Source organism: Anthonomus grandis, chromosome 1 (genome assembly GCF_022605725.1).
Source record: "Anthonomus grandis grandis chromosome 1, icAntGran1.3, whole genome shotgun sequence".
In the NCBI taxonomy this organism is placed as follows: domain Eukaryota; kingdom Metazoa; phylum Arthropoda; class Insecta; order Coleoptera; family Curculionidae; genus Anthonomus; species Anthonomus grandis.
In genome coordinates this window covers 45,153,633-45,167,871 of record NC_065546.1, presented here as the reverse complement: position 1 = coordinate 45,167,871, position 14,239 = coordinate 45,153,633, and the positions used below count along the sequence as shown (strand labels likewise).

Below are 14,239 nucleotides of genomic sequence, written 5' to 3'. Positions count from 1 at the left end.
TTTTCTCAACACCTATTTCCTCTGCTACTGCTCGATGAGACTTGTTAGGATGATCTAAAACCTCACCTATTATATTAAGTTCCTGAATTTCAGCTTCAACATCAACAGCATAAGTCTTGGGCCTTGGCTTCTTAAAACTTCCGTGCTTCACAAGATTTAATTTTAACACTGGAAATATTCTTTTATCTGGTTGACGACGTTCAGGAAAGGTATTTAAATATAATTCACTGCCTCGGAATTTTCATTAGACAGAAAATAGCACTTTAACATGTAAACTTTTTCGTAATTTTCATACATTATTTTTTAAATTCTCTAAATATTTGAGCACTATTAGCTCTAAATACAGCAAATTCAAATATGTTACTGACAGGAGAAATAAACAATTTTCTATCTGGCTGTCACATATGACATGCTGTTTTTTTCCAAAGCCTACTTCTATGAAAATTAAAAGACTTGGAAAATGGAAAAATGACAATATAATATCGGAAACAGCTAAAATGAGATATATGGTGTTATATATTTTTGAAAAGAGGATTTCAAGGACTTTAAGAATTTATAAAAAAATAATATGTGTTCCATAAGAAAAAAAAATTAATTTTGGAATATCAACTTTATGAAACACTCTGTATAAATATATATAACATAAAAATATTGATCATTAAAAAGTATTTTGAGAAAGTGTTTTCAGAAGTCAATTATCTTTAATGGCAAAAAAGTTATGGCTAATTACCGAAATCGACCAAATTCAAGAAACGCCCCCTAGCGGCCAAACAGTTTGACTTAGTAAAATTTTGATAACTTTAATTTTTTTTTTACAAAATTTGAGCTCATGACATATAAGTCAATTTTTTTCTATCTGTTCGGAAAATACCAGTTTTCTGTTAAAACAGGTCAAATCGCACCACCCTGTATATAGCAATGTACCCAAAATACTACCTTCTGGTATATTAGAAATAATGTCAAGTGCCTCCGATATTTTTCCATTTAGCAGAAATCTTTGTTTGCGGTTGAAAGAAAAGATGATATAAGCGTTAAGGTCGACTGAGAAAATCATAGATAATGTAATAAAGATATGAGTATCTCATAATTCACCATGTCAAATGCTTTAGTAAAATCTAAGAGAATTAAAACAGTTGCCTGATCTTTATCCAAAGCCCGACTAATGATACTACAGTTGAAGTAAATATATAATAATAAGTAATTTCTCATAATTAATTAGGTTACTAGAAAGTCAACCCGTTCAGCAAGCACCAGAAAATCCAAACACGTCCTAGGGAAAAATCAATATTCCGACACAGATTCGGAATCGGAAAGCACCAAACGATCTTTAAGTAGATCTCCTGTGAAAAAAGCACCGGGAACAACAAAAGGAAAAACGAAAAACAACAAGAAAAACGACGCAAAATCTAAAATTAACGAGGTAGTATTCGTCGAACGGCAGTGTCCTTTGGAAGGATGCGACAGTATGGGACATTTAAGTGGGAAATTCGAAAAGCATTTCGTCTTGGAAGCCTGCCCCACCTATCATAATATTACGGTAAGTTTTAGGGAATAGATTAAATGGTATCATCAATATTATAATTTTAGTTTGCAAAGTGCAAAAGTGAGTTAAACGAACGTAAAAAGCGAGAGGAACTGCGATCAAAGGCCCTTGAACAATTCAATAAATCGCCTGGACCTAATTCAACGCATGACCAGAAACAGTATCTTACTAAAATAAAGGATTTAAGAAATAAATTTAAGCAAGAAAAGGAACCTGTTGAAGGTAGAAATTTGGTTGTTAATTACAAAATAAAGTCTAATATTTCGAATATTATTTTAGATATTAAACCGACGATCAATAAAAATAAGGAACCAGACTTGAACAATTTTGTGCCAGAATACGATCTAAAGTTGTTTAGAGACGCTCAGGCTTTGGCGAGTGAGAAAATTGAGGCAGAATTAAAAATGCTGCCCAGCACAAAGGGTAAATATACAAATACACACAAAAGTATTCCAAGAAAGAGGAATTTCATAGTGTTACACCTACACACTTTATTTATTATTATTATTTTATTAGATAAAAGCCAATGATTTACATTCTGTATAGCTCTATGAACTAAGTAGGCATTACAATATATTTTAATAAATCTTCAAATGTCAGCTTCAAAATTTAAACACTGAACGTGTCCAATTTGTCCAGACGATTCCTAAAACAGTATACAGAAGGAGCAGTTATGACATCTACGGGTATCGAATTCCAAACATCAAACACTCTATAAACACAAAAACATTTAACGTGTTTTTGTTTTATACATCTTTTTTTTTAATTTCAAAGTGTGACCGCGAAGTCTAATATCCCGATTTCTTTCAAATAGTTCGTTTAGATCACATCCCAAATAATTATAAAGGATTCTGAATGTAAAAATTAAATCACCACGAGACTTTCGTTTATCAAAAGTTAGCAAGTTTGCATTTGAAAGTCTTTAGCTGTAGGTAGGTCTCGGCATACGCAAACCTTATGTTCGCAACAAATATTAATGTTTTTAAAGTCTGATGATTCTCTAAACTGAACGAAACACGTGTAGTTATGCAATTAAATTTATGAAAGAGTGGTGAAGTAAAGTGGCTATAACATGACAAAAGGTACATCAAAATTAAAAGGTACAACAAAAATTAACAAAAGTACAATTAAAAGTCAAAATTATACATGAAATTTAAAAAAACCTTATCTTACACTACATAGCTGCAATGTTTGCATGAAAAACGATGATAAGGATAATAAAATTAACAAAATGGTAAAAGTCACCACATTTAGTAAACGCAGTTAAAACTAAGGTTTGAACATTGGATCTATAACGATAAAGGCAAAAAAAAGCCCAAATTATTATTGAACGTAGACAAAGTAAAAATGAAAATACGCGTAAATGTGATTAGTTAAGAAAGAAAGATGAATGATTAATATTTGTCAAGAAGGATATTATTTATTTGTTAGAAGTCGGAAGGTTGTGTGTACTTAGGGAGTTAAAAAATAGATTGCTATCAAACTTAGTCTGTTATTTGCTGGTGATTTTATAACTTTATTAATTTCGAGAAGGTTCAACCTTAAGCCTTTCTGACAAGCATTTCTATGAGGAGCAATTTTAAATCAAGAAGCTCGACCATAAGATAGATAGATGGATTTATAGAAGTAAGAAACCACTATATTTCTCTTAACACCATTAATCAGAAACTCCTATTCCTATTCGTTTATTTTTTACTTGCTACATAATATTGAATTTAAATGTCTTACTAACGATTTAAACGTTTTTGTCACATGTGAAGGCGAAAGATATTGACAAAAAACTTCAATTTTTAAAAAATGAAACATAAGCCTATATTTATTAATACTTTACAGAGATCCCCACAACTTTTCACACATAAATTTCATGATAGATTTATGAACTTAAGGAAAGTAAACGTATTTAAAAACGACGAAGATATTCTGAATTTGGGCCTTAAGTCCAACTTTCAGTATTCTGACAGACTTTCAGTGTCTGAATACACTTTAGTACACTGCAAAAGAATTCTAAAATCTACCCAAGTCTCCAACCCGAACTTGGTTAACGTTGACATCACTTTGAAGTTAATAAATATTTAAACTCCAAAAAATCAACTCACGACCAGCAGGATAATTCTTTTAAACATAACAAGGAACTTAAAGAACTTAAAATTAAAATATAGGAAAACGACCTTATTTTAACTAAGACTGGTAAGGGGGATTACAATAAAATTAATGAATTTTTAAAGTCGGATGATTTTCAAATTTTATTTAATAACCTAACCTCGTAGTAAACGACTATTTAAAATTTGTAATGCAACTTTTGGACATTTTTCTATGCAACCTTTTAACTCAATCAACTTGTCTAATATTATTACATCCCCAAACTCCTTGCTTGTATCCTTTGAAGTTTCCAAGTATTCCTCCCAATGATAGTTTATCCCATATACGAGGTTTATTGATCTTAAATTCTAACCTACCTAGGCATGTTATTTTAGAAATTTGTTCCCTTACAGATATTGTTTTAAAACAAAACTTCTTCCAAATTAATGAAAAATTCTATTCTCAGAAGGCAGGTTTGGCCATGGGTTCTAATTCATCACCTTTTCTGGCCAAAGTTTTCATGTCTTTTATTGAAAAGAAAATATCAAAAAGAAACTTCAACTGTAAAAGTTTTATTGCATGTTGCTTTAGGTCAGTGGATCATGTTTTCACTATTTTCACTGGTTCTGAAAAAGATTACATCTTATTATTATTATTAGCTTGTGTAAAACAGTATATGGAAAACGGAACGTATAATTTTTCTGAGAATTTGGTTGCCATGATAACAGATGATGTTCAATCATTCTAAAATATTTTTAGTACTGCAATATTACAGCTTTTACGGAAAAATCGCAAGACCTTTGTTTTCTTTTTCAACTGTTTAGGTCTCAGGAACAACAAGGCTGGAAATAACTTATGACATCAAATAAAGTGTAGTAATAGGTAAATAAAAAAAAATTTTCCATTTAAAAAGACAGAGGTGTCATCATTTTTCCATATAAGCGGCACCATTCTAGTGCTGAAAATTTTTAGAATGATGAAACATCTAATACATTTAATCTACCATCAACCGTAGTACATCCTGTATACTCATCTTTAACTCTTAGCGGCGCCTAATTTAGTTGGTAAAAAAATTCCTAGTGGAGCTAAAATATTTTTTTATGAATTTTTATAATTTTTGTAAAATTTTAGTAATTTAATACATTAGTAATAATAAAAATATGAAAATCTGCCAATAAGTTTTTTGTTAAATTTGAATAATTCGGTGGATCATAGTATGGACCACCGCGACACAAAATAAAAAAAATAAGAGTAAGATAACAAATTTATTTAAAAACTCATAATAAGTAAAAAAATATTCGATGCCACCACTCTTTACTGCGACGGTCAATCTTGTAGTTAGAAAGTCTTTGGTTAAATATGTCGACTCCATTCATATTAGAATTGTAATCGATTATAGATTAAGGACATGGAATTTCAGTAATTTGTCCACTTCTTTCTTTTCTTTTTACTGTTCCTAGATCTTCTGGATGATGAAAATTTGATAACATGTGAACACATCGACGGTCTTTCCATTTTGCAGCTAACAATCCGGTACTGCTTGTAAACCATTGCACATCACCGCGTTTCAAATTCTTGTCTGGTTTAAATTTTAGCATATGACGATGATTAACATTTACGGTTCCAACAGCATGGATTTTTCTTTCTTTCAATTGTTGAAATAGATCGACGCTAGTAAAAAAATTATTAACATATAACACATGGTCTTTATTTTCTTAGTGTTTTATCAAATTTGTAACGACTCTTGAACCAAGACACTTTTCTATCTCACCAGTAGGTGATTTTCCAGTGTACAAATCAAATTTTAGGCAATAACCAGATTTATCAGCTAACATCCACATCTTATACCCCCTTTTGATTGGTTTTTTTGGCATCTACTGCTTAAGGCTACTACGACCCTTAAATTTAATCATTGACTCATCAACTACAACTACTTGATTAGGAATTAGTCATTTTTCAAAGTTATGAGTCAACAGTTCTAGCATAGGGCGAATTTTATAGAGCTTATCATAGTCTGGGGAAGATTTTGGAGGTATCAGAGAATTATTATTCAGATGGATGTGACTCAAGAGCCATCCAAATCTTTTTTGGGTCTTACTGAGCTGATAAAAGCATCATACAATTTGGGAGCAGTTGACCAATAATCCTTATAGTTATAGTTATAGATTACGTTTGATACCCATTAACAAATTTATGCCCAGAAAAGCATTAATTTCACACTGATTTGTAGGGACATAGCTTTTCCCAGTTGAAAGTTTTTCCTGCTCGGCGTAAAGATTTGTTTGAAACCCTAAAGTATCAATAAATTCCTTTGTAATAAACAGTTCAAAAATCATATACGGTGTTGGATCATTAATGTTTTTGATAAACTGAGGAATTCCAGAAGGTTCGGTAAATTGAGGAAGAGGATCAGGTCTATGAACATTAGACCAAACAGGAATTTTACCTTTTGTCCACTGTTGTTGTAGTTCGGAAAGGGGGATATTATCACTTGGATCTTCCTCCTCACAAACCGGCAGATCTTCTTCCATATCTGTAATAACTGTAGGAACTAAAGTTTCGTCCTCTATATCGAAGAGTCCATATCAATTTCTGACTCAGACCCCGAAGGCAGTGTATCGACATAAAATGTGTCGATTTTTGTGTGTTGACTTCGTCGTAAGTCAAACCTCCTACCGTCTTAAATGGCAATGGCTCCATACCTGCAAGAAAATATTGTATATTAGGTATTTTATAATTAGTGAAACTCAATATTCTAAGTGGAGCGGTGGTAGTAAAAAAGGATCACATAAAAACAATGTTTTTTTTACAAGATACTAATAAATATATGTAAATTAAATATCTATACTTACTGGAATGATGTAAGCTATCACTTTTTGCAGGATCTAATAGTATTTATCAATTTAGACACAGATAACTAACTTTTGTTTATTTTAACCTCAAATTTAATTCGTAACAGGTGCTTCATCAATGCTGCTATCCACCGAATAAGAAATCTAACCGCCAAAGTAAAAAAAAAAACGTTAAAATGTCCACGGAGCGAGCTCCAATAGGTGGTTTAAATTTTGTGCTTCGGCAGCGCATTGCAAAGCAACATCAAAATATGGTCTATTTTTTGAACCACCGAGCCTTTAAACCATTAGTCAGGGTGGTTTAAATTTTCGACCATGAATACTTAAAGAGTTAAAAAGTGGTCGATTTGTTGTTTGTGGACTGTATAATAGGCCTGGTTCGGCAATTCTTACGTTCAACTTAAACACCAAGTAAAATCATTGAAGCTTACGTTTAATAATGAACAAAAATCAAAATGAGAGTATTACATTGATGTCGTAAACTTAGCAAGAGAACAAGGAAATAAATTTATACTTAAATAATCATAAATCGTAAAATTGGCGGAGTGACGAACAGACGAACACCCTCACGCTTTTAAGTTCTCTCACCCAACACCCACTGTTCAAAAATAAATACACACGTCGATTCGTAGAATCCCTAGTCCGGCCGGATCGCGTGAACAGATTTCGGCGCATTTTCACCCCGCGCACCGCACCTTCCCAGTAGCAAATTCCCATGTTGCCGGCTATTGGTAGCTTTCGTGTTTTTAAAGGAAACAAACTGAACATCGCGCCCACCTTGAAAGTATGCACTTTCAACGCACATCACAACAACCTTAGTTTGTCGGAAGCGGACAAATCTTCGCAAATGAGCGCTTCATAATTCCCTTCTTCGTCGTTATAGTGGCTACTCTCGGTACACCGTCAGTCCCAGGATGCAAGCTTTCGATCCTACCAAGTGACCATTTGCATGGAGGAAGACCATCATCCTTGATCACCACAAGGTCGTTCACCTTCAAAATTGTGTGGTTGCTGTACCACTTCAACCTTTGTTGTAGCTCAGAAATGTATTCACTGAACCACCTGGACCAAAAGTGTTGCTGAAGTTTCTGGATGTGCTGGAAGTGTGACAGCCTATTGTTAAGGATCTCCGTAACTGATATAATTGGACGACCAATCAAAAAGTGGAAGGGGGTGAAGGGTGTAAAGTCGGAAGGTTCACTTAAGAGGGGAGACAAGGGACGTGAATTGAGAACAGCTTCGATCTGAACCAATAAAGTATAAAACCTTTCAAAGGTCAAAGATGCATTACTTGCAATGCGCTTTAAATGAAACTTAGTGGCCTTGACGCCAGCCTCCCACAAACCGCCGAAATGCGGTGAGTGGGGAGGAATGAAAGACCAGGCCATACCTTCGTTTTCAAAAGACTCAGTCAAGTCATTAACGTCACCTTGTAAAAATTTCCCTAATTCATATAGCTCCTGATTGGCTCCCACGAAATTACTCCGGAAATCATCGGAAAACACCTGTGCAGGCCTTTCACGGCGCGATACAAATCGTCTTAAAGATGCTAAAAAAGCTTCTGTTGTCAGATCCGACACTAACTCGAGGTGAATCGCTTTAGTGGTGAAGCACACAAAAAGAGTGATTAAAAATTGACATTGTTTTTGAAAAAAAAAATACTACTTAAAGTTTCTTTCTGGAGGTACAAAGTCTTTATTAAAAAATAATTTATAAATATGTATGCTGCAGTTTTTAATATCACTGAAATAACTATTAAAAATTTAATATTTTAATATTTTTACCAAACTGAAGTAGAAAAATAAAAGTGCTTTAATGTAGTAAAACTAAATACATTTATTTATGTATTCGAAAGAAATAAGTACATTAAAAAATTGTCACGTACATTGAAAAAGTCAATGAAATACTTACATAAATGAATCCGCTTTGGAAAAACAAAACTAAATAATTGTATTTTTTTATATAAGTTTAACTAAGGAAGTTATCATACATGTCTTCAATTAAGAAACTTAAACAAAAACAAAATCAAATAAATTTGTTTAATTTTTTTTTAAAAATTACTAAGTGTTCCAGCCAGTTCTTTACTCTCCGTCATCTTGTTCTTGGATAGGTGTCATTTTAATGTATCATCAATTTCCAGATACAAAAGATTCTACTAATTCTCTAGTGCTTTTTTGACGATCCTTAATAACACTTAAAATTACTCCCATCTTAATATCTTCATTTGGAATTGACTTCGCTCGGTCATGATTTTCATACATTAGATTTCCCGTTCTTTCGAATCTATCCTTTAGATTTTGAAACACTTCCAGTAGAGGATGTGTTCTTTAAGAATATAGTTAACCATAAATTCTAGACGCCAAAAGAGTATTTCTTTGAGCAGTTCCAGGGGTATAGACCATTATCAATTATAGTAATAATTAAAATTAAAAATCTTAACTAATTTAATAAATATTTATAATAGATCGATTGATAAAACAACAAAAACAAATTTAGTCGTGAAAATTACTAATAAAACGATTGACATTGATAGTCTTTTGCAATTAACTGCACATTAACAATGATGATTTTTTTTTGCTATGCAATCTTGATAAAAATTCTCAAAATACGCTTTTCATGCCTAACTTACACAGAACCCAAGATATCTTAAACATAAACGGTTTAGGTATAGGACATGTTTAACAAAAAATTAATATATTTCACAGACTTATTTAATAACTTAAAAATATGCGGGGTGTCTCATTTAAAGATTTTGAGATATTGCTGATATTTAATTTAGGTAAATTCAAAAGTTTTTAACAAAGACTCTGTAATAAAAAAATTACCACCAGTTATCTTAAAGACTGCGGTACAAATTTCGTAAGTCTAGGTTGAATCTGTAGTTAGTAACAGTTTTTTAAACGAACCTTCTAAAAGATAAAAAAATCACAAAAAAATAATTACCTGGGAACGCCGTATGAAGTATACATTTTTTCAGCGCACTCCAAATTTTTTTATTACTAAGAAAGCCAAGTTTATACGTTAAATAGGCTTTTTTTCTCAGATTGAATCGCAGTTATAATGTTTGTATCTTCGTTATAGGGCCAATTTACGGCATGATATACTTATTATGCCATGAAACTTACGCCAGATCATAATTCAATACTGATATTCAGTTGATGTCCGGTGTTTTTGGAGATTTCAAATTTAGTATTATTTCTAGTCGGCAAGTGTATGTTATTTCAAACTAGTATTTCTTTGTACAGGTGCTCGGGTTTCCCAGTTTTTAATAATCTATGAAGAAGGCAACCAAAATCAAGCTTTTCTCTAGCCTTAATATTAAGCCAGTTTAATTCTTTAAGCATATGGCTACAAGATCTTTCTACCTAAGATTACAAATAAAACGGACGCACCAACTTTGAATTTTTTGCAAGGAATTTTGAGCATTTATATCTAAGCACGGACCATATACGAAATTCCAATGTGCGAACACAAGCGAGTCATAAATATTTATTTAGCCTAAAATCTGGTCATCATCTTGACCAAAAAACATTAATGCTGATTTTTTTGGGTTTATTTGATGACCATTGGTATTTGGGAAATTAAATATATTATTTAAACATTGATTGATATTTTGTTGATCTTCTACCTGACTTGATTTGCTGAATGTCGTTAAGCATTTACTGTAATCACAATATTGTGCCAGATCACTTATTTAACAACTTAAAAATATGCGGCGTGTCTCATTTAAAGATTTTGAGATATTGCTGATATTTAATTTAGGTAAATTCAAACACTCTGTAATAAAAAAATTTAATAATTTTTAACAAACACTCTGTAATAAAAAAAATTACCGGCAGTTATCTTAAAGACTGCGGTATAAATTTCGTAAGTCTAGGTTGAATCTGTAGTTAGTAACAGTTTTTTAAACGAACCTTCTAAAAGATAAAAAAAAATTGGTTATAGGGTCCATTTATGGCATAATAATCTTATTATGCCATGAAACTTACTCCAGATCATACTTCAATACTAATATTTAGTTGGTGTCAAATTAGATTTACAAAGAGCTTATTTTTTTGCCTTTGCACTTTTTCTTTTATTAATATCTTAAACTAATGCCATTAGGCACAAAATCAATTGAAATGGGCAAATTCGAAATGGAAGTGTGGTACCAGAGCCCATACCCCGAAGACTACGCCAGATTACCGAAATTGTACATATGCGAGTTCTGTCTGCGTTACATGAAATCTCGGACTATTTTAGAGCGGCACGTTATTAAATGCGTGTGGAAACATCCGCCCGGAGACGAAGTTTATAGGAAAGATAAAGTTAGCGTCTGGGAGGTACCAGCGTTTATTTTTATCCGTTATTATTGTATCTACAGACACTATTGTTTTAGGTCGATGGTAAAAAGTACAAACAATATTGCCAAAATCTTTGTCTGTTGGCGAAGTTCTTTTTAGACCATAAAACCCTTTACTACGACGTAGAACCATTTTTATTTTACATTATGACCCTCCATGATAACGAAGGGTGTCATACAGTAGGATATTTTAGTAAGGTAGGCATAAAATTGTTTGTTTTTATGTAAAAATTTATAATGTAATCTTTTTTTGGCAGGAGAAAAACTCATTTTTAAATTACAACGTTTCTTGTATATTAACTTTACCTCCCTACCAGCGCCAGGGATATGGACGATTGCTGATAGATTTTAGTAAGATAATTAAAGATTTAATGTCGAAAGTGCCTAAAATAATTGTCTTTTTTTCATTATATAGGTTATCTGTTGACACGGGTGGAAGGTAAAATAGGATCTCCGGAAAAACCACTGAGCGATTTGGGATTAATATCCTACCGATCTTATTGGAAAGATGTGCTGCTTAATTATCTGTGTTCTCGGGCTGGTACTACGTTATCTGTGAAAGATATTAGTCAGGAGGTAAATGAGAAAAAAAAGCATTCGTTTATTCTTTTCAGGCAGTAACAGTTATCCTGTATTTTTTCTGACATCGCAAACCAGTTTTATTCCTCTCAGGAAATTAAACTTATTTTTCAATTTGTTGTTTTTTCAGGTATGCATTAGTTGTTCTAAGAAATACTTTATATTAATTAATTGAACCAATTTAAAAAAAATCCAATTTTTTCTACTGAAACTGGAAAAAACCAAGTAATATAAAAAAAAAACAAATTCTTATAAAGGAGATTCTTAGAATTAATGTGAACTTTATACAAATATTTAAATAAAAACTATTTAACTTAAATTTACAAAAACTATTGCCATTTTAAAAATGGTTTTTTTTTATGTTAACGATCAGTTCCATTTCATAATATTTTTTCCCACGGCACCCATTAACCATAAAGTGGAATTAGCTAATACTTGAGATTTTTAAATCAGAAGTAGAAAAACCTATAACAATGTACATACCTATGATTATGCTCTAAAAGATGGACGAATGGCCAATGGACTGTTGCAAATCATTCATCCCCATTTACAAAGCAGGATCATTGATGAAATATAATAACTACAGAACAGTAAGTCTTATTCCACACGCAAGCAAAGTATTACTCCACATAATTTATGAACGTTTAAAAATATTTCCACTTCCACAAGAAGTGGAAATTGTAGAACCAGTTGGGTGAACCAGTGCCAAAAAAAATATCTCCACCAATATTGGATGAACAGAGGGATATGTACACAAGAGCAGATACACACTTAAAGATATGCTCCAAAGTACATTTTAAAAATCGCTACTGTCCAGGGTAGTTAAATCCAGACCTGACGCTCAGGACCTGGACTTAAGAAATAAAAACTTTATAACACCTCCTTAATACAAAACATGTTTTAAGTTTCATTTACTGTATATACAGGGTGGCTAAATGAAAACGAAACGGCGGCAATATCGGGCTCGTAAAGATTTAAAAAAAAAAACGCTCGGACACGTTAATTTAGATTACCAGAGGGAAACATTTTCAGAGTATAATACCACCCTTATCTGTCATCCCTTGGCTAGGGTGAAACTAACCTCAAAAATGTTATATCGAATAGTGGGTCGAGTTATACCTTTGTTTACAAGGTCTTGCGATTCTCTTTACGGCTATACCTAGTTTAAAGGTCCTTCAGCGGTTCTCAAACTATTGACTATTTTAACATTTAATACAGTTTTTTGAGAAATAATCGCAATTCTTTGTCAAACTATTAATTTATAACAATCATAAATAAACACTAGACCGACAAATGCTGAAAATGACCATCATTAATCGCACATTTCGTAGCATATCAGGAGTTATCTGGCATTCAAATGTAATAATCTGAAGGAAGCTACACAGGTCTCGGTCTCAGAAGTATTTATTAATTCTAGCAGTAGGTAACACGTGTTTCGCTCATATTAAGAGCATTAAAAACAAAGAAACTAAATACAATAACAACCTTAAAGTTAAATAAAATTGGTACCTTTAAAATTGACTACAAACAGTACATGCTTTACAGTCACATTATACACACACACTAATTAAAATAAATTCTTAGGAATGTGACACGCCAGAAGTTTGTAAAAAACCAAAACAACTAAATTAAAATTGATAAAATACAAAAATATAAAATTATTGTCCTAAGTGAGATTCGAACCTACTGCCTAGTCTCGAAAAACACGTCAGTTTAGTTAATCGAGACTAGCAGTAGGTTCGAATCTCACTTAGGACAATAATTTTATATTTTTGTATTTTATCAATTTTAATTTAGTTGTTTTGGTTTTTTACAAACTTTTATTTAGTGTGTGTGTATAATGTGACCGTAAAGCATGTACTGTTTGTAGTCGGTTTTTAAGATACCAATTTTATCTAACTTTAAGGTTGTTATTGTATTTAGTTTCTTTGTTTTTAATTTTTAGGTTTGATGATGCTCCTAATATGAGCGAAACGCGTGTAACCTACTGTTAGAATTAACAAATACTTTAGAGACCAAGACTTTGTAGAGTGTAGTTCTCTTTAGATTATCGAATCAAGGTCTCTTGGGGAAAATGGACAGCTTCTTTCAATTCAAATGTAATCCTTTTGCGCAATTCTTCTATTGAAGCTGGTTGGGTAGCATAGATTTTACTCTTAAGGTGACCCCACAGAAAAAAATCCAGAGGTGAAAGATCAGGCGAGCGCGCGGGCCATTCAACAGAGCCTCTCCGTCCAATCCAGCGACCAGGATAGTTCTCATTTAAATAATTGCGGACAGCTATTGCATAATGAGGGGGCGCATCATCCTGCTGAAACATCACCTCGCCTTCAACGTATCCATGGTTATTGTCATTTTTAATAATGTTCGTTATTGTCAGATCGATAGCTTCTTCTAATAACCTGAGGTACATATCTTCATCAAGACTACCGGGTATATAAAATAGTCCAATAATATGATCGCCATAAATGCCACACCAAACGTTAAATTTTTGGAGATGTTGAGTATGTGCTTCGTGATAAATGACAATTATGACGGTTTACAGTGCCGTTTAAGAAAAACGAACATTTATCTGATAAACAAATGTTAAACACATAATTGGGATTATTTAATGCTCTTTCACTAGTTATTTCACAGAACTCCAAGCGCCGATCCTCATCCTCTTCATTTATTTCATGTACCAGCTTTATTTCATATGGGTGGAAATCATGAGTTTTTAGAATCCCTTGTATACTTGCCCGATTGATTCCAGATACAGAAGCTAACTCTCGAGTGCTTAGTGGGGGATCCATATTAACATGTCCCAAAACCGCAACCTCTACAGCTTCTTCGTTCCTTACCAGT

At 32.5% G+C, this 14,239-nt stretch overlaps 1 protein-coding gene across 1 annotated transcript in view; it reads left to right on the top strand.

Annotated features, from left to right (window-relative positions):
* Positions 1–14,239, top strand: part of LOC126736817 (histone acetyltransferase KAT7) — a 37,330-nt gene that overhangs the window by 13,246 nt on the left and 9,845 nt on the right. Inside the window, exons 7-13 of the mRNA XM_050441377.1 lie at positions 1,220–1,537; positions 1,588–1,765; positions 1,823–1,966; positions 10,579–10,796; positions 10,853–11,014; positions 11,074–11,167; positions 11,232–11,392. Coding sequence (XP_050297334.1) covers positions 1,220–1,537; positions 1,588–1,765; positions 1,823–1,966; positions 10,579–10,796; positions 10,853–11,014; positions 11,074–11,167; positions 11,232–11,392 — 1,275 coding nt within the window. The remainder of the gene's footprint in view (positions 1–1,219; positions 1,538–1,587; positions 1,766–1,822; positions 1,967–10,578; positions 10,797–10,852; positions 11,015–11,073; positions 11,168–11,231; positions 11,393–14,239) is intronic.